Here is a 24,004-nt window from a genome sequence, read left to right as displayed (position 1 = left end):
AGAGGCGTTGAGGAGGTCAGGGCTTTGTGTAACTCCGTTATTGGAAATTCATTTGATTTAAAATGTAATCCTTTTTTTCCCTCAAGTTCTTTTGTAACGTATGTAGGAAAGATTTTCGTAATTAATGTTCAGTGTCAATATCTTTTTTCTCTTTTGTTTATAGACAGAATAGCTAGTAAGGTGTTGGCCTGTACATTTTCAACAGGTTCTTAAATAATTTGTGGTCGATTTTTAAAAGCATTTGATCGTTGTTTGTAAAATTTTACAAATTTTACAAACAGCTGTTCTGTAAAGGTTTGTAAAATTTGTAAAATGGAATAATTGTCGGAGTTGATTTACAAATAATCTTTATAAGTTTTAATTTATAAACATTTACTGGTTTATTTTGATCTATAAAAACATAAGTTTATTTTACTTTACAACTTAACAATCTTTTTTATTCTTTGCAAAAACTTTACTAGCTTTACTACTCTTCACGTTTCTTTTGTGTTTCAAAAGTAAGCATTTCTTTATTAACGTTGAGTGTCGATATCTTTTTTTTCCGCATAAGTAATCTTAAAATGACTTTTGTTTGGTGACATGTTCCGCTTGAAATCGGATCTCCGGTAACAAAACGACATCCTGAGTGGTCAGATTTCAGAGACGCAATCAAGGTCCTGGAACAGGTATAAGACGTGAGAACATCTGTAAGGCTACACATGAGTCCATGTTCTTTACAGCAGGAGTCAATTTGGATTGAAATAATGGGTTTCAGGAGTCTTTTGTTTATAGACAAAACCTAGTAGGGTGTTGAGCTGTACATTTTTGGACTGGTTTCTAAATAGTTTCGGGTGGATTTTTAAAAGTAGAATCTTATTTTACAGATGTTTGACTGTAAGATTTCTACAAATTACAAACATCTGTCCATCTTTACAATGGAATATTTGTCGGAGTTAATTTACACATTTTTCTCTGTAACTTTTACCGAATATTTACCGAATATTTTTAATCTACAAATTTATTCATTTATTTGATTTTACAACTTTAGACTCAATCGTCCGTTTAACTTTGCAAAAAGTAACTGCTCGGCTTTACTTTACTTTGGAAAGTTCTGGGTTCAAATCCCAGTACCACCACCGCCACACTTTCTGCCGGGCCCCTGGGCAAGGCCCTAAACCTTTAGCTGCCCTGAAGTATAAAAATGAAGTCGCTCTAAATACCGTGAGAAATGTAAAAGTGGCTCAGGAATTCTAACAGCTACAAAACCAGACTTGACAGATTTTTATTATAAACCATCATATTAATTATCTCACAGGTGTTTTTTTTCAGCAGTGCAGGATTATTGAGCCAGGTTGTGTACCTCAGGGGTGTGTTTTAGGGCAGGCGATGTTGTTTTGTCTCTCCCAGCAGGATGTTTGTGTTCCCTGAGTGTCAACATGCCCTACCATGTCATGCAATACCATTCCATTGACACGCCCACACTTACTCTTACTTTCACTCAGACATGAAGCAAATGTATTGGGACACCTGACTTTTCCAGCCATGTGTGGTTCTTCCCAAAACTGTTACCACAACATTGGAGGCACACAATTTGAGGTGGTAGCATGAAATTTCCCCTTTACTAAGACCCAAACCTGTTTTAGCATGACACAAAATGCACAAAGATTTGCCTTTCATTGTTTGGATTAGGTGGAAGATCTCCTGCTATAGAGCTCCAACCCTTTTGAACACCTTTGGGATGATATTTTCATGGTGACTGCATCCCAGGCCTCCTCACCTCAACTACATCAGTACCCGACTTTACTAAAACAATTGTGGCTGAATGAATCTCACAGAAATCTCCACAAAATCTAGAAGAACCTCTTCCCAGAAGAAATACAGATCTATAGAATATAGAATGGGGATGTTCACAAAGCACACAGCATCAATCTTATGTTGAGGTGTCCACAAACGTTTGGAAATCAGGCAGGATTGCATTGGAATGGTCAAGCTAAAAAATAAAGACATTTTAGACAAAATAAACATAAACATGAAATGATCTCTTGAGAAAACCTGCAAACTGTCACTAAAACAGCTGCAGTGGTGAAATGGCCATCGATGTTCATTCCAGTTTACGCCACAGGAGCGCTGATTTCCAGCAGCAGATCAAATCTGTACTGAGAACCATGTGCGAGTCACTATTTAGCGCTGGAAAGCTGCCCAGTGTAACGTAATGTTCACATTTTGCAGTGATTACAGCTCATAGAACACATGAATAAATCCGATAAACACTTTCCTGAAAGAAATATCGATCTTGCAATGAGCTAAAAAAGGGTCGATGAAAGGAAAGATGGATGAATGGAGGAGGTGATAAAAATGAGTGCAAGTTAGAAAACAAGTGAAATTTTACAGTTGTCAATTTTATTAGTTACTAGTAAATATTCATGGTGTTTATTTTGCAATCATTATATTTAGTTGTACTTTACAGCCTGTAATGGCTCTGCTGTATTTTATTTACAGTTACTGGTTGATTTGGACTGGTTCACAATAGTTTTTTAGCATAGAACCGTATTTTACAGTTGTTTGGCTGTAAAGTTTTAAAAATTTTACAAATACCTTTTTTAATCATTTTTACAATAAAATGTTTGTCCTGAGTGAATAAAAAAAAATTCACAAGCTTTACTTTATATTTACGGAATCATTTTGATCCATAAAAATGTATTGTTTATTTTACTTTACAACTTTACACTTATTTGTCCAGTTTACTTTACAAACAGTAACTGCTCTGTTTTACGTTACAGGGAATTTTTATTTCGCATAATTTTCGTTATAGTTTCAGCTCATTTTCAGTTGTTGCTCTACTTTACTTCATTGTGCACGTTGTAGTTAAAAGTAAATTTCACTTTACAGTTCAAAACTTTTGATTGTTTTATTTTGTTTAGAGTCTAAAGTGAAGTGAAGTCAAACAAACAGCTCATAGTCTTTACAGGCAGCTGTTTTAACTGCCTTACAATCTGATATTTGCTTTTTATTGAATGAATATTGAAAATTTCTTCACCTTTTTTTGGAAAATGATCAGACTTTGTGGTTAAAAAAAACCTATAATACAGAATATAAGTCAGGGCTAGTCTTTGACTGTGTGGTAATGAATTTATTTTTGAGTAATGTGGTGTTTGTGTATTTAGTTGTTTAGTTAGTTATGTAAATTTGTTTGAATTGGTATTTCATGAACTCTACCAGTATTGATCTATCGATTAACTGGTTTATCAGTTTTAACATGTATAGTAACATCAGATATACCGATATACTACCTCACTGTATTTTATATGTATATTCCATGTACAGACACACACACACACACACACACACACACACACACACACACACACACACACAGACTAAATAACAAACAAGCACCCTGAGAAGAATTATATACATTTTTAACCACATTTTTTGACTCTGCTCGAGTCTTCACATTGTATAGGAGAGTCAGTAATTCCGTTGTGATTCACAGCCCTGAGGTCCTGATGTATTACGTAAGGTATCGCGTCCCCCCATGAACAACTCCGGTTGCTCACTTTACGCTCATTCTGAGAAAAGGATGTGATCCAGGGTTTTTTTTTTAGGTTCACAGGAATGATTGGGAATTTCCTTTCTCAACACACACACACACACACACACACATATATATATATATATATATATATATATATATATATATATATATATATATATATATATATATGAGGATAAAGGGCCTTGCTCAAAGGCCCAAGAAGTGCCAGCTTGGGAATACCAGGGTTTGAACCCCCAACCTTCTGATTATTAACCAAGCACCTTGGAGGGCTACTGATCAGAGCTATGAGTTAACTCAGGATTAAGGACAATTTAATTGCACAAATTAATACTTTTTAGGGTTTTAATACTTTAATCAACATGCGCATGGACGAATATGAATGCTTTATGTTGTATATTTATTATTAGTGAAACTAAACTCGATATAGAGCATGAAGACTAAATATTCTTGTAAATGTTTTAAGTAATTATTGTGTTTTAAATTGGGTAAATTATCAGGACACCAAAGGAAACCTTAGCTATGTTTCCACACGGACGGTTTTAATCGCCGGAGGCCAGGAGGTTCTCATCCAAGATTCTACAGTGCAGGGCCCTGTTTATGTGGTGAAGTCTTCCTGTACCCTTAGCAGAGAAACAGCCCCAAAGCAGAATGTTTCCTCCTCCATGTTTGACAGTGGGGATGGTGTTGTTGGGGTCATATTCAGCATTTCGAGTCGATGTCAAAGAGTTTAATTTTGATCGCATTTGACCACATCACATTCCTCCAAGCCTTCTCTGAATCATCCAGGTGTTCGTTGGCAAACTTGGTGTGTTATTGTTGAGATTTTGCATGGAGCTCCAGAATGAGGGTGATTGTCTTTCATCTTGTATTACTTCAATAAAATTTGTTTTAACAATGAACATTATCTCGAAGCAGCTTTACACGGATAATGTGGTAATAAAAATGAATAAGATGTTCTTTATAAGTGTAAGTTTGTCCCTGATGAGCGCTCCGGCCTCCTGCATCCTGTAACGACATCATATTTCTAATTTTAGCAATATTTCTAAGGTGAAAGAAGGCGATCCTGGTAATATTATTCACGTGAGCCACAAAGGAAACACTCGGGTCAATAATCACACCAGGGTCTTTGACTGTTGTACACAATGAGACAGAAACACCATCCAGAGATGCTACGTAATCGGAAAGTACTTCCGTCTTATACAAGCGATTATTTCTTCCATTTTTGAATTATCAACAGTGGTCTCTTTCTCACCAAGCTTGTGGATGATGGTCTTGTAGCTTATTCCAGCCTTGTGCAGGTCTACAATCTTGTCCCTGATGACTTTTGGCAGCTCTTTGGTCTTGCCCATGGTGGTGGAGAGGTTTGAATGGAAGAGATTGATTGTGTGATGGGTGTCGTTTATACACATAATAATTTTTAGAAGAGTTGATATTAGAACTTTCCTAAATGTACAGGACTAATTTGGGTGTGTGGTCAGAATTCTTGCTGGTTGGTATGGGAACAAATATTTTTTTCACTCACAAATACAAATACATTTATATATAATATTTTGTTCTCTTTTTTTTCTATTCTTTCTCTCTCTGTTAAAATAAACCTACCATAAATTTAGACTGTTTACTTACAAAATCAGCAGAGCATCAAATAATTATTTCCCCCACTATATGTATGTAATATAGATATATGTATGTGCTTTGAAACTTCATCTCTAACAGTTTACTTGCTATCGTTACCACTTTCCCCAGCAACCTCCTCTGAGCCTCGGAATCATTTCCATACCAGCAAACACAAAATGTCATAATGCAGTGTTTCTGTAGGGTCCTCAAAAGTCTAAATGAAAAGTCTAAAATGTAAAAAGTCAAAATTTTAGGCATAAAACGTCACTGTTCTAGGTCTTAAATAATTGAAAACAGGTCTTCATTATCTGATATCCATGTAACTCCACCTCTAATGCTCATAGAAATGAGAATGTGTTTGTTAGTTTCCTTCATGTTGCGTTTTTTTTCTCGCTGGTCCAAATATAATTCGCTGTGTTACCAACATGCAACATCCAGTCATCTTTCTGTTATTGGAGCGAATCTCTCTCGGTTTGTACTCTCGGTTTGTACCACATTGTAACTCATGAAAAAATGAGTTTAGGGCTTGGTTAATGGCGGTCGCTAACAATGCGTTTGCGTGTGTGTGTTTTTGATGTTGCAATACAGGTCATAAATTGCATTCTTAATGGTCCTAAAAAGCCTGATTGTGAAACCTGCAGAAACCCTGTAACGCTTTCAATAAATATAGACATAGTCATTTGTTTGAGAAATACTTTCTCTGATGAAGTTTCTTGGTTACATAATCAGTCCACGCAACACAAGTTCGTTGTCCAGCAACACTATATATATATATATATATATATATATATATATATATATATATATTAGGGCTGATTGTCCATAGTTAACTCACGAATTGATCACACTTTCTTTTCTTGTGTTCTGAATGTACTTCATAGGGATATTTTTCAAGTTTTCAATACTCATTAACATGGAAGTAAACAAATGTGTTTGCTTAATGCAAATTAGTTTATTACAACAATGCAGCATGTACAGCAGGCAAAAATAATGCTGAAAGCATGAGATTGCAAATTCACGCAAAAACAAATGGACGTATTTCCCCGAATGTAACATCACTGAGTATTACTAATACAACTCAGTGTCCAACTTTACACCTGTAACTAATCTTCTCTCATATTATAAAGCAGTTTAACAAAAAATGTTGCATCACAACAAGAGGCACATTGTAAAAGTGCATTGGTCAATTAAAGATGTCTGGATCCTTCACGCTTAAAGCAAATAATCTCACACTATGAAATTGTGGGTACAAGGTAGAAAATAAAGAAATGAACAGGGTAAAAACACAGTGATACAATAAAATCTATCAATACAGAACCAGTCAATACAGAACCAGTCAATACAGAACCAGTCTTGTCAAGAGAACCATCTGGCAGGGATTTGAAGCTAAATTTGCTTTAACTAAACTTTCCGTATATATAAAGTCTGGAGTTTCTGGACATGTGGTACACGTGGTATAAAATGTACAGCATGAGGAAAGACAAGGCAGCAAGGATCTCTGTTTACTTGAGAAAACCACGTGTATTCTTTTGAGATTCTTTTAAAAAACTGGCAACCGCCCAAAAAAACCATGGGTGGAACCGTGAGTCATAAATTGCGACAAATTTTATAGAGGTGGCAAATAAATGTAGCAATTAACTTCTCGAGCTGTTTATAACAAACAAACGTAATATCTGGGATCTTTTATGATTTATTGGTTTGAGGGGGAAAAAAAACATACAAAAGAAATCCAATTTGCATGTTATTGGGCCAAAAATATATTGGGACCCCCGATCTTTCTAGCCATATGTGGTTGTTTCCCCCAAAAATTCTTGGGGGAAACAAAGTCTTTCGATGTGCTACATTACCCGGTCATTTAGAAAACTAGGAGACCCAGCTTCTGCTTTCCATGGGTTTGAAGTGAAAGATCTTCTACTATGGAGCTTCAACCCAATTGAACACCTTTGGGATGAATTTTTCACACTGACTGCACCCCCAGGCCTCCTCACCTTCTCTCCTTTATCAGTTTACTCACACATCCTTGTAGCTGAACAAATCTCTGAAAATTCATCGATTCTAGTGGAACATCTTCCCAGAAGACCTGAGCGCAATATAACAGTGAATGGAGACTGGATTTTTTTTAAAAAGCACATTAAAATCTTATGGTCAGGTGTCCACAAAGTTTTGTTAATCAGAAATGATCGCTGAATTAAAGCTAAAGCTAAAGCTAGAAAGACATTTTAGACAAAATGAACATCAAGATTCATCTCGAGATCTGAGCAATGTGTTATCTAAATGGAGCTTAAGAATAAACTCCAAACTCTATTATGCTCAATTATAATAGAAATAATCCGTAAATGATATTACTAATGCGTTATTCTGATGAACCTTCTCAGAATTCAAATCTATTAAATCTATTCAAGGTGAAAAACTGGTTCATATTTATCCGCATTCGGCAGATGTTTTTATCCAGAGCGAATTACATTGATCTCATTTATACACCTGAGCAGCCATATGGTTAAGGGCCTTACTCAAGGGCCCAGGGGTGGCTGCTTGGTGTGGCTGTGATTTGAACTCATAACCTTTAAGTCCAATGCCTTAACCTCTAAGCTGCCAAGTCTCCCAATTTACACAAATATATCATGAATTTCTCAGTCATGTATGTTTTTTAGGAATCGCATGACGTGACATTGATCCCATCGTCACAGTAAAGCTGTAGAACGACATTTCCGACATTTCTGACAAAACGGATGTAAAAATGCGGCGCTGGATTTAGTGTGGGAAAAAACAGGACAGGAAGCAGGTATTAGAGCTAAAAATAAGCAACAATAATAGAGACGGGTTTTTTTTTTCCTCGACACCGGAAACTCTTCAGGAGAGTTTATGGTTTGACTACATTTTTTTTTTACTTGAGAGAGAAAAACGAGAAGCTGGCGAGAGATCGGAGTCTGATCGTGACAGCAGGAACTCGGTGGGTTCATGACCCGGAGTCGATAAATAGATTAAAAGTAATTTGCATGATGATTTTTGTCCAAAACCCATGTGCAATGTTGTACTTTATACTGTATTGATCCAGAATTTGTGTGTGTGTGTGTGTGTGTGTGTGTGTGTGTGTGTGTTTATTTAAGTACAAGTTTGCATTTTGTTACGTTCTGTATGCTTCATGGTCACGTACTCCTTAAGCTTCCTTACCAGTGTGTGTGTGTGTGTGTGTGTGTGTGTGTGTGTGTGTGTGTGTGTGTGTGTGTGTGTGTGTGTGTGGCTCAGTTCCAAAGGGTGCGGTGAGGGAATGAGGGGAGGGTTAATGATCAATCCCATGCTCTCTGCGGGTCGAGCTCCGAGGAGCGAGGGCATGGGACCGAACAAGGTCAGGAGAGAAAAAGAGGAAGAGTTTTTGGAGAAACAGAGTTGGAATTTGACATCTTTTTTCTCTCTCATTCCGGAAATCTTTTCGCTATACACCCTGTAAAAACGTGTGCACGTACATATTCACGACGTCTGAGCTCTTGGCATGTTTGCGCTCAGTTTGGTTTAGACTTTGAGCACGGCCTGGGCTTCCCACAATTCCCTGCGGTCTGCTTATCAGTGTCAGACAGGAAGCGGCTCAGGTAAAAGGTGATGGTAAAAAAAAAAAAGAAAAGAAAAAGCCGCTTTGGTTTAAGTTCAGTTTAATCATTAATGTTGCAGGAATTTATTTTTCCCTTCCTGCTGCAAACTGTTACCAGAATTCAGAAAATCCCCTCCTGGTAAAAAAAAACACGCATGATTCATGCGTGAATGATGGAGTTTTACAAACGGAACTAAAAGTGTTTTTATGCTCACTTGTGAAAGTTTTTCTTTGTATAACACTTTATACGCCGGACGTTGTTATAAACGTATGCTATTTACACAAAAGTATTGGGACACATGACTTTCAGATATATTTGGTTCTTCTTCAAAATCTTACCCCAAACTTCAAATCACACAATTGTACAGGACGTCTTTAGATGCTGTATCGTGAACTAGGAGACCCGAAATCTGCTTTCAATTTGTTGGAGTGGAAGATCTCCTGCTATAAACCCTGTCGAACCTTTGAGATGAATCTCACTTCACCTCAACTCACCTACATCCTGAAGTACCTGAAGTGCACTTATGTGGCTGATAGAATCTCAGACAAATATACAAAAAAATCTTGTGGAACATCTTTCCAGAAGAGTGGAGCTTATTATAAGATTCTGTGTAGAATCCGATCTTATCGTCTGGTGTCCACAACTTTTTTTTTAGCATGTTGGAAGTCTGGATTTCTATCAAACGAAAGGACTATTATTATTAATATTATTATTATTATTATTATTATTATTATTATTATTATTATTAATAATTATTTTTATTTTTATTAAATATTATTATTTCTGTGGCATTAAATGTGAAATCAATTTTAATACAGTGGAACCCGGTTATCTCGCCCTCGGTTACCTCGACAACCCTATTAAGTCGACGTTTTTGAAGTGGAACCGCCAAATTCTCGCTTTTCTCGCATTTTTATCGGTTATGTCGATATCTTTTATGTCGCCGAACCCTGATATCTCGAGCACAAGGGGGGAAAAATTTGCCATTTAACGTCGGTTATCTCGGTGCAGCCGCAGAAGAACTCGTGGAAGTGGCGGAAAAATCAAACCTTACAGCTGCTACAGGTGTTGTATTGTATACTGGTGAATCTCTGCTGTTAGTTAGTGCTAGTGTTCGTAGTGTTCGTAGGGGTGTGGCGCGGCTTTGGAAAGAAAAGAGCAGCCGCTGAGAGAGTGCCGGTGGGAAGACACGTACCGGGATACGCATGCGCGATAACAACGACCGCCGTGAACCAACATATACCAACAATAACGGACAGTGAGAGTGTGGAAGTTTAAATAGGAGCTGGTGATGAGGATAAACGAGCACCATATGTGCGCGATTGAAGCCGAGAGCTTCAGAAAGCGGCGAAAACACCTGACACGCTGAAGGGGCGAAGGGGGCGTGGCAGGTGGATTCCTGACAGATAAACATGTACTGTATGTATTTTTATAGCATGCCTTCATCAAACAAATCGCGGCAACGCTGTTGTGTAAAAAACCCTCCAAAAACACGTGCATGCACATTCTCATTTATTAACGCACATCATGTACATAAAGAAATTTCAAGCACGTTAATATATTGCCGCCATTTTGATTTTCGTTTATCTCGATCATCGGTTACCTCGATGCTTTTTGGCGACCCCTAGGACATCGACATAACCGGGTTCCACTGTATTATATTATAAATATTATTATTATTATCATTAATATTATTATTATTATTATTATTATTAATATTATTATTATTATTATTATTATTATTAATTATTTTTTATTTATTATTATTATTTCTGTTGCATTAAATGTGAAATCAGTTTTAAGCGTACTGTCATTATACAGTGAATGTTCAGTAAACTTTCCTCTGCTGTTCTTTTTTCTCCTTTTCTTTTCTGCTCCATGAATCCTCTCATCACAGATTGGGCTCTTTTCCAACTTTCCTCGAACGCTTACAATCGCTCTTTTCTTTAAATCCGTCTTGTAATCTTTAATCTTTCTGTTCTGTCGTCTCTCTCTCTCTCTCTCTCTCTCTCTCTCTCTGAGGGAGTTATGTGAAGAATGTGAAGTCTTCATTTCAGCGTCAAGGCAGGCATTACAGGGCGAAGAGGTTCTAACTACAGTTTAATTGCACATAATGAGGATGATGGAAACGAGTAAATCGCAGCGGGTTGATGGAGTGTTTCATAAGACATATAATAGAAGTAAATAATAATAATCTCATATGCTTCCAACACTAATTTGCGTCCCTGTATGACGACTCTGTGTCGAGTCTCTGTGCAAAGAAGAACTTCCTGAAATGTTTTCGTCCATCAACATGTGGTTCTTCCTTCTTCTTTAGATGGCATGAAATTTTCACTTCACTTGAACTAGAAGATCCAAACCTGTTCCAGCATGACACAAAGGCCACAAAGCTCCAGCTCCATGAAGATCAGGCCTCCTCACCTCACCCATATCAGTGCCTGACTTTACTAGTCTTGTGGCTAAATGCAGAAAATGCAGAAAACAGGGTCTCGGGTTGCGTGGACACGGCCTTAAGCATCGTTTTAACGAAGCTCGTCAAAATTCTAAGCTAGTGAAACGTTTCACTTCCGTATACAATTGATGTAAAAAAAAAAATAATAATAAAACGCCTCGTGCGACTGTAAAACCTGCCCTCCAGTGGCACTGACTTACACAAATCTCACCTACTAAACGTGACTTTCTCCATAACATCCATAGCATAAATTGGAAAAATGTGGTCAAATGAATATTGGATTATGCATTTAACTGTACTTTTTCCTGCTCTCTCTCTCTCTCTCTCTCTCTCTCTCTCTCTCTCTCTCTAGCGTCTATCCCTTTCTTTGCGTGTGAGCTGAAGACCGTAAAGCCGTACAAGCGGGGCTTCTTCTGCGGAGACTCGAGCATCACTTACCCTCATCTGGAGAAGGAGGCCATCCCAGACAGTGTCCTCATTACCGGAGGAATTATCATTACAGGCCTAACAGTAAGACACACACACACACACACACACACACACACACACACACACACACACACACACACACACATATCAAGTGCTGCCAGAGATCATATCTTTTCAAGGAACACCCAGAACAACAACAGCTTAATGTCTTTACCTGCTGTGTCCTGTTGTTCTGTTTGTTTAAAAAAAAATCCACTTCTCTATTTATAATGTTGAGATTTCAAAGCAGTCACAAAGTTCACATCTGTATCATTATTTATCGGAAAGGGACGATTCATCGCTGTATGAGATCGAAATATCGTGAATTATCCATAGCCGCTATATTAAAGATCACGGATTCGAGCGTCCCATTCCACATGTAGTCCATATGACCTGTTTTAATAACCTCCACTCTTCTGGGAAGATGTTCCACTAGATTTTATGTGAGATTTCTATGAGCTACAAGGACGCTAGTAAAGTCAGGTACTTCAGGACGTAGGTGAGGTGAGGAGGCTTCTGGGGTGCAATTTACACCAAATAGAGTTTCACATTCAATAGAGTCTATAGCAGGAGATCTTCCACATTTTCCGACCCATGGAAAGCAGATGTTTATGCAGATGTTTTTTTTTTTTTTTTGTGCACTTTCTGTCAGAACAGTTTGCCAGTTCATCGTCTTGTTGTACGGTGAAGTCGCTTCCAATCAGGAATTGCATTGTGTTGAAGTACGGAAAGGTTGCCATGTTGGTTCCTTGTACCTGGAATAAGTTCTCCAACCTTCCCTTCTCCGAAACCACTAAGCTTCCACCTCCATGTGTGAGTGTGGGGGTGAGGGAGTCTGATCACATCTTCTCCCCTGTTCTCCATCTTACACAGGTTCTTCTGTTAGAGACAAAAATCTCACATTTGGACTCAAAATGCTGATTTATAGCTTTAAAAACGCCTCTTCCTGCTCTGATCCCTGTTTTAAGGAGAACAAAAGTATTGAGTAAAATTCAGACAATCGATCAGTTGTTTGAGCTCCAGCTAGTTTCTTTAAAAATGACACCAGGGGCACCAACACTTTCGAGCCCACAGTGGCGTGTGACTTCATTGTAAAGTTGATGCGAATTTATGATTTGTAATAAATGGTGTGTGTGTGTGTGTGTGTGTGTGTGTGTGTTGTTTGTGGGAACCCTGATGTTGTTATTATTTTAGCGAACTCGAGCGAAGTCCTCACTTTTTCTTCATTACGGTTTTTTCTATTAAACACCATATTAAATTTCCTATAAAAAACTCACGTGCGATGTTTCTGCTCACGTTTCAGTAGCACTGGTAAACACTGGTTTCATTAAAAAAGGCGTGTCGTGAAGTATTTTTACTTCAAATTAATTTTACATAAGTACAAAAAATCGCTCAAGAACAAAAGTAAAAAACAAAAATTTCAGTAAAAAAGTAACAAAAAAATGTATTTACAGTAAAATTTAACATTCTAGTGGGATTCTAGTGTCGTTTAAAAAAAATTGAGATATAAATCTCAAACTAGTTGTTTTTAACTGAAGGAACACATGCACAATTAAAGTGCAACAAAAATAATAATAAAAAGACAATTCATAAGTAAAAAAAACTATATATTAAATATATTAAATTAATGATCTGGTATTAATATTTAATTAATATTTATGATAATGAAAGAAATAGTTTTCTTATTTATATTTTATTTTTACACAATAGTTAAGTACAATATTTTAAACAAAACACACTTAAGTATGTTTGAAAACTACAATTACAGTAACGTGATTAAATGTCATTTTTTTTCTGTTTCACTTCCTGTAAATCATTAAGCCACGCCTCTTACACTAGCAATCATTAACGTTTATGTAGGTACAGTTTCTCATTTGGCAGATGCTTTTAGACAGATCTCATTAAAGAGGGTTGAGGAATCAGGGTCAATCCAGCAACCTGGGGATATGTGCAGATCGGCAGGTTGTGAGTTCGAATCCCAGAATAACTAAATCTCAGATTCTGGGCACTCAAACAAGGCGTTAACTAAACTGCTCATTTGTAGAAACGGATGATTGCGTTTCTTAATGTAAAGCAATGTCAGTTGTGGGCGTGGCCTTCACAGGGATTTTAAGTCTTTGCCACTTGCTTTTTTAAAGTGTTTTGTGTGTGTGTGTGTGTGTGTGTGTGTGTGTGTGTGTGTTTGGTGTGTTTAAGATCGCTTTGGCCGAGTGTTACTGCGTGCGTTCCCGCCGTGTCAGCTCCCGAGCCTTCATAAGAAACCCCTACATCTCCTCCCTCTACAAAGAGCTGGGCAGCTTCCTGTTCGGCTGCTGCATCGGCCAATCGCTGACCAACATGGCCAAGCTGAGCGTAGGCCGACTCCGCCCCAACTTCTTAGCCGTGTGCAAGGTGACCTACGCGTCACTCAACTGCTCACAGGGAGATTACATGGACAACGTGATGTGCAACTGCACCCGGAAAGAAGAGGAGGAGGCCAGGTGAGAGAGAGAGAGAAAGAGACAGAGAGAGAGAGACAGACAGACAGACAGACAGACAGACAGACAGATAGATAAATAGATAGATAGATAGACATGACTATGATCAAAGCAACTATAAGTGGATAAAACGTACATCATGTAAAATATGAAGAAGAGCAGTATAAGGGGGTATAAGGGGTAAAAAATGATAAAGAAAAGCAGTATAAGGGGGTATAAGGGGTAAAATATGAAGAAGAGCAGTATAAGGGGGTATAAAGGGTAAAATATAATAAAGAACAGTATAAGGGGTATAAGGTAAAATATCATGAAGAAGAGCAGTATAAGGGGGTATAAGGTGTAAAATATCATGAAGAAGAGCAGTATAAGGGGGTATAAGGGTAAAATATCATGAAGAGCAGTATAAGGGGTATAAGGGTAAAATATAATGAAGAAGAGCAGTATAAGGGGTATAAGGGTAAAATATAATGAAGAGCAGTATAAGGGGTATAAGGGTAAAATATCATGAAGAGCAGTATAAGGGGTATAAGGGTAAAATATAATGAAGAGCAGTATAAGGGGTATAAGGGTAAAATATCATGAAGAAGAGCAGTATAAGGGGGTATAAGGGGTAAAATATCATGAAGAGCAGTATAAGGGGGTATAAGGTGTAAAATATCATGAAGAAGAGCAGTATAAGGGGGTATAAGGTGTAAAATATGAAGAAGAGCAGTATAATGGTGTCAAGCCTTTTTTATGAGGAATTTTTAAATTGTGAAATATGAATGGCTGATGTGGAACAGATGTGCATGATGTGGACGTGATGATGTGCAGATGTTTGGGTGTGCACCGCTGGCACAGAGACCTTCTCTGGATTCATTGTTGTCCTGCTTTTTCCTTTTTTACAGGAAGTCCTTCTTCTCAGGACACGCCTCTTTCGCCATGTACACAATGCTTTACCTTGCCGTGAGTAGTCACGCACACGTATACACACACTAACACACACACACACACACACACACACACACACACACACTAACACACAGGGACATCCGTGTACAGATGTTTTGCCAACATCTGTAGCAGAGCGTCCTGGCTCCGCTGCGCTGATGAGATTTACTGCTGTAGGACTGCAGCTCTGCCATATGGAACCTTGCCAAAAAATGTCTGTTTTTCACTCTGGCTTACAAACAAACACACGCACACACGCACACACACACACACACACACACACACACACACACACACAAAACACAGAGTGAAAGAAAAACGGTCTGAGAACGCAGATCCCCAAAGGCATCTTGTTTCAAACGAAAGAGAAAGGGCAAAGGCATGGTGAAAAAAGAGAAAGTTCTCCAAATGCTGGATGAATAGATGGAGAGAGAGAGAAAGAGAGAGAAAGAGGGAAAGAGTGAGGGGACAGAGGAAGCCTTGTTTACTTATGGGTTGGGTTGGAGAGGGAAGAGATGGGAGGAGGGCTTTGGCCTGCTGAGAGATGGACAAGCTTCTTTCACTACTGACCTCTTCTTTTTCTCCCTCTCTTTCTCTCTTTCTGCTTTTCTTTGTTTTTTATTATTTGCATCTTTTTCTCTCTCTCTCTCTCTCTCTCTCTCTCTCTCTCTCTCTCTCTCTCTCTCTCTTTTCTTGCTTCTTTATCTAGCTCTCTTTGCTTGCTATATTTCTTTCTGACTCTTTGCAGCATTTCTTTTACTTTCTGTCGTTTTTTTTCTTTCTCTCTTTCTGTTTTTCTCTCTTTCTCTCTCTTTTCCTTTTATGCTTCTTTATCTCTTTGTCCAATTCACTCAATTTCTTTTTTTACTTTCTCTCTTTCTCTCTCTCTCTCTCTCTCAAGAGGGAGAGAGAGAAAGAGAGAAAGAGAGAGAAAAAAGGGAAAAATGACGTGACGCTCACCCACGCCAACATACATCCGATCCACTCTCTCAATCCTTCTTGTTCTTTTTCTTCTCCCTCCCACAGTTGACTGTGATTTTTCTGCCTTTTTGTTGCTAAGCAGAAAAGTATTGGCACCCCTGCAGCCTATCTGTCAACCCACCCGGGACCTACGGTGTTGGGGAATTGGGGGTGCCAAAACTTTTTCCCGCAGTTATGTAGGGACTACACTGAGTATTTACCGAGGGACCTGAATAGCAGGTGGAGCTGATAATCTGAAGTGCACAGCGTTTAAAGTGCTCACTTGGATTTCGTTTCATCTAATGGCTGAGTTTTCCACAGACGAACAATGAAGTAGATCAGGAAATGTCTTTGTGCAGGAAATATCGGTTACACACACACACACACACACACACACACACACACACACACACGCCTTCTGTAAAACAGCATTAAAAGACTCTATAAATTCGAACCCCGGCTGTACGAGGTTGTTTGCGATTTCCACTGGATCTCAAAGCCGCGTGTTTTAAGCTGCATCTTCGTCTTCAGGGACGTCGGCGAAGGCCGCAGGAGCCGAATCTGGCGAGTAGGATGGGTGCAGGAGTGAGATCATGCTGTTTTCCGCGTGTGAGGAGAGCACACGTGGTCAGAATAGCACCAGTTATTGTACACAAGATGATGTCTTTTGGCACGCTGACTTATGAAGGTCGGTGCCCCTTGTGACTGTGCGTGCAGCCTGGTGCTGCCATCTGTTGGCGTGTTACAAATCTAGTCTCGACACGTTTTATTACCACCTTTGATACCTGACTATACGAACTACGAGAAAATAAGCAAAAAGGCATAAAACTACGACCGAGATGAGGTTATTATTATTGTTTGGTCATTGTTACAGAGGATTCGGATCATTTTTTTAAATAAAATAAAATAAAATAGGCACCCAATCCTAATCATTCCATTCGATTCAATACGTTTTGATTTGTAGAGCACATTTAACAATAGACATTATCTTAAAGCAGCTTTATACACCGGGGAAGGGGTAGCACGATGAAGATGATGATGTACTTCTGATCGGAAGGTCATGGGTTCAAGTCCCAGCAGAGGTGAGGAGGTCTGGGGTGCATTCAACACAATCTTAATGGAACTAGCTTCATGCTATTTGTGTCTGGAACAGATTTGGGTCTCGTAGTTCAAATGTCATGCTACACGTCCACATTTCTATACAGTACATTTGTAAAAAGGTCCATGATAAATAGAAATTTTATCATCTGAGGTAATGTGCAACCAAACCAAACCCTCGTGAGGGTTGTGAGAAAACGGAACTCGAGTGTCAGGTGGCAGGCTGTGGTTTTCTTTTGGCTGTCGGGAATTGCAGGCTTTGTCATATACGATGTTCCAAAGAGGCATCAACTGGCTGCCATGTGTACACCACGATGAAGCTGCCTTACGTGTAAATAAATATCTATACCCATATGTCTTATTCTTTATTTTTATATATATATATATATATATATATATATATATATATATATATATATATATATATATATATATAGGTTCCTTTATATTCTATTTGTATTACAGTCATAAAAAAAGATTTCACTACCTCATACTTTGCATGAAATTGCATGTGACAAATTCAGTTTGATTTGATTCGATTTTGAAAATATGGTCCTTCCTCTCCAGAAACATTTAAAATCAATGATGTCACATTAGACATTAACTTCCCTAAAACATTACTGTCGCACCTCAGCGAAACTTATAGACGTTAGAAAATGTTAGGATGTGCAACTGCACCTGGTTTTGGTGGCATCCTTTAGGTCATTTTTGCTGTTTCTCTTTGGAAGATGTGAAACCAGAAATCGTACTTCCTTACAAACATCAGAGTCGCTTCTACACTTTATAACCATGACATGAATATCATTATAGATTCATATTGACTTTGATGTTATTTTTGCGAATGGCCCTTCAACAGAGCTGCTTTTAATTATACAATTGTTTAATTATACTAGTGAGCAGTTGAGAGGTTAAGGGCCTTGATCGAGGGCCCAACAGGGCATCTTGGTGGGGCCCGAATTAAACTTATGGCATTGCCGATCAGAAGTCCAACGCCTTAAATATTGAGTTATCCCCAGATTTACATTTACATTTCTGTCATTTGGCAGATGCCCGTATCCCGACCTTTTACAATATACCACTGAGCAATTGAGGGTCAAGGGCCTTGACAGGGGCCCAACACATGAACATGAACTCATGACCAGTCTGGCCAGAAGTCTAAACTTTTAAACTATGAGTATTTATACAACTGAGCAATTGAGAGTCAAGGGTCTTGATCAAGGGCCCAAACGGGGCAGTCTGGTGGCGCAGATTTGAATTCTCAACCTTCCTAGTGTTGTAATCCCGAGCTACAACGTCCCAATGAGCTACCACTTTTTACATGACATTACAAAGCACATCTTGCCCTTGCCTTGCCCAAGGGCCCAGTTGGTACTGGGGCGCAAAGTCCAACACCTTAATCACTAAGCTACACAATTCAGTATAATATTAATAGTCATATTGGAGACTCAAACCGGTTCCAGCATCAAAATGCCCCTGTACACAAAGCCAGCTCCATGAAGATATGCTTTCCATGGGCTGGTGTGACCTGCTATAGAGCTTTGCCCCTTCATTTTGGATGATTTTGTCATGCTGACTGCACCCCAGGCCTCATTACCTCACCTACATTAGAACCTGACCGTATTAATGCCCATGTAGGTGAACGATTCTCAGACAAATCTCCAAAAACTCTAATGCTCAAACTTATGTAATTCATACAACTGAGTAGTTAAGGGTTAAGGGCCTTGGTCAAGGGCCCAGCAGTGGTGGCTTAGCGGTGTTGGAATTTGAACTCATGACCTTCTTATCAGAGGTCCACCCCTTCCCAATCTTCTTCTTCGTTCAGCTTTTCCCATTAGGGGTCGCAACACAGCAGCTCATCTGTCTCCATAACCCCTGTCCTCTACATCTGCCTCTTTTACACCAACTACCTGCATGTCTTCCTTCACCACATCCATAAACCTCCTCGTTGGTCTTCCTCTTTTCCTCCTTCCTGGTGGCTCCATCCTCAGCAGTCTCCTACTGATATACCCCATGTCCCTCCTCTGCACATGTAAAAACCATCTCAATCTCACCTCCCTCACCTTGTCTCCAAAACGTCCTACATGCGCTGTTCCTCTAATAAACTAATTTCTAATTCTGTCTCTCCTAAACATCTCCATGCTTTTACCGGTATGTTCCTATCCACTTCCTGCTTCACCATCTCCACACCATCCAACCTCCTCTCTCTCTTTAATTCTCCTCATTCATCAGCTGTTCAAATACTCCCTCCATCTTCTCAACACACTCTCCTCACTAGTCAACACATTTCCATCTCCATCCTTTATTGCTCTAACTTGCAGCACATCCTTCCCAGCTCGGTCCCTCTGCCTGGCCTGTACAAATAGGTACAGTTTCCACCATCATATTCTTCTTTCAGTCCTCACTCTCTTCCTCTTCTTCTTCACCTCCAAAACCATCCCACAGACCACCATCTGATGTTGTCTAGCTACTCGTCCCCTGCCAATACCTTACAGTCTCCGATCTCCTTCAGGTTGCATCTCCTACAAAGAACATAGTCTACCATAGCACCTTCCTCCACTCTTTTACGTCACCCTATGATCCTCCTACTTCTTAGAATTCACCACTGCCATTTCCATCCTTTTAGCAAAATCTACCACCATCTGCCCTTCCACATTCATCTCCTTAAAGCCATACCTACCTTCACCTCCTCATCACCTCTGTTCCCTTCACCTACATGCCCATTAAGTCTGCCCCAATCACCTAATCGTTCATTTTTAGATACACCTTCTACCACTTCATCTAACTCACTCCAGAATTGTTCTCTTTCCTCCATCTCACAAACCACTTGTGGAGCATAATCACTGATGACATTTATCATCACCCCTTTAACTTCCAGCTTCACGATCATCACCCCTTCCACCCCTTCCCAATATAGCATATTTATATATATATATATATATATATATATATATATATATATATATATATATATATATATATATATATATTTTTTTTTTTTTTTGACTTTGGCCATGAGTTGACGTGCTGTTCTGGTGTCTCAGTTCTATCTGCAGGCGAGGTTCTCATGGCGCGGGGCACGACTGCTGCGGCCGCTGCTCCAGTTCCTGCTGGTGATGTTAGCCGTGTACACCGGGCTCACCCGGATCTCAGACTACCGCCACCATCCCTCCGACGTCCTCACAGGCTTCCTGCAGGGAGGAATAACTGCCTACTGGGTGGTACGAGACCTTCACCGTCGTTCAAGTTTTCATCCACGTGAATGAATGTCTTAGTTGTCGTGTCTCATTTTGTGTGTGTGTGTGTGTGTGTGTGTGTGTGTGTGTGTGTGTGTGTGTGTGTGTGCTTGCAGGCATTCTACATCTCTTCCATGTTTAAAACATGTCCTGCAGAACGCTCTTCCAACAGTCTCTCCCTGGACAGCCCTATGTCTCTGGCTAGCCGTCAGACAGAGTGCTAGCGTCCGTCCTGGGACGCGCAGACACGCAGCGCTGCCTTTGCGTGGACCGAACCCGACGACGTCCCGATGAAGAATCGAGAGATGCGTTCACGTCCATACACACATACATGCCTACACAAGCCGACCCACTGCCTACGAGTCCTGCATATGATACAGATATTATTTTCTCGTCTTTTATTTTTTATGTGAAACATTGTGTATATTTTACTTTAAATCTGGTATATATATATATATATATATATATATATATGTGTGTGTGTGTGTGTGTGTGTGTGTGTGTGTGTGTGTGTGTGCGTGTGTGCGTGTGTGTATTAGGGCTGTCAATACTAACGCATTATTAACGCATTAACACAAATTAATTTCAAGGACACTAATTTTGTTAACGTGCGATTAACGCAGCACGCATTTCTGTTTGACCGATTTATTACAAATATAAATAAATGTATATAAATGAGGCAAAATGATAACCTTCGACGCAACACACGTTTATTCACGATGTCCTTTCTTTACTCAAATATATAAAAAAAAAAACTACTTCTCCGTAAAATCATTTATTAACACTAAAAAATTTGTTTTACTGACGCGCTGAGTCTCAAATCGACCAAAATCCGCCATTGTGCGCACATCCGGCGCTTAAAACCGTCCGTGTGGAAACATAGCGAAAGTTCCGTTTGGTGTTCTGATGATTTATGTCATTTAAAACACCGTAAATACTTTTAAACTTTTACAGAATATTTTGTCTTTATACATATACATAATAAACATACAATTGCATAAAGCATCAATATTCGTCCATGCGCTTGTTGATTGGAGTATTAAAAACGTGTAAAGTATTAATTTAATGTACATTGAGGGTGAACTCGTGGCAATCATTTTTTAGTCGATTGACAGCCCTAATATATATATATATATATATATATATATATATATATATATATATATATATATATATATATATATGTATGTAGACAAAGCTGCTAATAATTGTATTATTCCGTAGTGACACTTATACATGAGGATTCACAGGTCAATTTGCCTGCAGCTTATCGGAGTGATGCCACTTTGACGGACAGATGTTCTGTGGTTACACATTGGGCTTCATTTATCAATCCAGATACGCATTTTGATTAGTTGTTTATTGATTGCAGTGTCCAATAGAAATGTTCTGGAAAAAATTTCACTTCAAGAAAACCGCTGAGTCGCTGTGACTTGAACTAACGGATTTTGTTGCTTATTTATTCCAGTTACACCCGATTTCTCAGCGTTCTCACCTTCGAACATAAAGCGCTAATCTATAAATAAAAGACAAATAAAATGGCGCCCCAAACGAAAGGAACGAGGGTTTCGCTGTACTTGTTTTAGCCGAGCCGCCGCGGCAACTGAGCTCCATTATAGGAGCTGATCTATCACCACATTTTCTTCTTTTTTACAAGAATGCATTTAGGAGTTTTGTGGGCATGACTAAATGTTCTGTGAACACACTTAGGGATTTTTCAGCTTACATCCAGTTTATTCGTGTACACACACGAGCCTGAAGACGTCACGAAAACGTGTTTGAGGCAAGATTGATAAATGAGGCCCAATGTTTTGTAAAAGCTGCCAATAAACCGTTACAGACTCGTTTTTTCCTTTAATATTTTTTCTTTATTTCTTTTCCTCTTCACTTTTTGTTTTCTTTCCTTTTTTATTCTTTTAACATATTTCATTTTGCTTATAGTTTTATTTACAGTTTTGATGTATTTTTCTTTCTTTCTTTCTTTCTTTCTTTCTTTCTTTCTTTCTTTCTTTCTTTCTTTCTTTCTTTCTTTCTTTCTTTTCTTTACGGAATTTCATTTTCTTTCTCCTCACACATTTCACTACCGATCCCACTAACTCATACAGTGAAGCTCAATCTTGATACAAGAAGCTCTTTCTTTTTCTTTCTTTCTTTCTTTCTTTCTTTCTTTCTTTCTTTCTTTCTTTTCTTCTTTCTTTCTTTCTTTCTTTCTTTCTTTCTTTCTTTCTTTCTTTCTTTTAGCTTTTCTTTTCTTTCCTCTTTCCTCTCGCACATTTCACTACCGAACCCACTCACCGATGCAGCGAAGCTCAACCTTGATACGAGAGACCTCTTACTTTCTTTTTCTTCTTTTTTTCATCCTTTCACAAGGCAGCGCTGTGACTGAAACGAGACGAGGCAGGGTCTCACTCCCTCCCGTCTCCTCCGTATCTCAGCAGGGTCGAGCGGTCAGACCACTGAACCTTAGCGACCTGCTCAAACCTTTGGCACTTCAGCTGCAGGACTGAACTCTGAAAGTCTAGCACATGGTATTTCAGTGGTCTTATTTCAACAGTGTTTTTTTTGTTGTTGTTGTTCCTCACACTGTGGTCAGACAGTCACCTTCTCCCACTTTCCCAAGTGGGTATTATTCGTAATAAAGTACAAAAAAAGTGTATATAAATCATTTTATAAAAGAAAGAACGCAGAGTTTAGCATTAGCGCCTTTGTGTCTGTATGTCTGCGATACTCTTGTGTTGTATAAATAGTGACTGAGCCAGAGATTATTGTAATGTCAGAAAATTATATTTTATGTTTATAGTTTTATATGTGTTTGTGTTTTTTTGTTTTTTTTCTTGTGTGTCTGTGAAAAGCCCCGAGGCTGAAATAACCACTGTATTAATAAACCAAAACAATAAAATGAATGTGCAACTATTGGCTCCTGCTGTCGGGACTTCTCTGAGTCACACACACACACACACACACACACACACACACACACACAGACACCTCTACTGGTTAATCATCAGGATGCAATGACCCCAGTTAATGCTGTACAAAAAATAAACGCTATTGAAGTCATAAAATCCATATTTAAATGTTTTTAAATTAATATTTAATAAGTAAAAATTATATATATATATATATATATATATATATATATATATATATATATATATATATAACAGTATTACATATATATATATATATTGCAATAATTAAATATGAAGAATAAATACATAATAATAAACGCTGTGTAAAGTGTAATAAAAGTGTAAAATCTGTTGACTGTAAAGTCAATGTTTGTTCTTTTCACCAGAAAATGTAAAACACACACACACACACACACACACGCATGCACACACACACGAGAGAGGGCTGTTGGCCAAAACAGATGTTTTCCAACGCACAGTGTATTTAGGTGAAAGTTTGTGCGTGTGTGTGTGTGTGTGTGTGTGTGTGTGTGTGTGTGTGTGTGTGTGTGTGTTTGAGATACACTTCAGTTTTCTCTCACATTTTTCACTATAACACCACACACTTCGTTCCTCTTTACTGCAGTCTGAAGTAACTGAAGACCATCTACGCTTTCTTTTCCTTCTTACTGTTTTTCCTTTCACTTTATTTTTCCCAGCGAGAACGATAGAGTCAAGTCAGAGCACAAGGAGAAAAAA

At 38.6% G+C, this 24,004-nt stretch overlaps 1 protein-coding gene across 1 annotated transcript in view; it reads left to right on the top strand.

The window, feature by feature from the left end:
* ppap2d (phosphatidic acid phosphatase type 2D) overlaps positions 1–21,492 on the top strand; it is a 43,727-nt gene extending 22,235 nt beyond the window's left edge. Inside the window, exons 2-6 of the mRNA XM_046834963.1 lie at positions 11,541–11,698; positions 13,853–14,136; positions 15,021–15,078; positions 20,163–20,339; positions 20,471–21,492. Coding sequence (XP_046690919.1) covers positions 11,541–11,698; positions 13,853–14,136; positions 15,021–15,078; positions 20,163–20,339; positions 20,471–20,578 — 785 coding nt within the window. The 3' untranslated portion in view covers positions 20,579–21,492. The remainder of the gene's footprint in view (positions 1–11,540; positions 11,699–13,852; positions 14,137–15,020; positions 15,079–20,162; positions 20,340–20,470) is intronic.
* The last annotated feature ends 2,512 nt before the right edge of the window (positions 21,493–24,004 follow it).

This window comes from Silurus meridionalis, chromosome 22 (assembly GCF_014805685.1).
Source record: "Silurus meridionalis isolate SWU-2019-XX chromosome 22, ASM1480568v1, whole genome shotgun sequence".
Classification (NCBI taxonomy): Eukaryota; Metazoa; Chordata; class Actinopteri; order Siluriformes; family Siluridae; genus Silurus; species Silurus meridionalis.
This window is presented reverse-complemented; position numbering and strand designations above follow the sequence as displayed.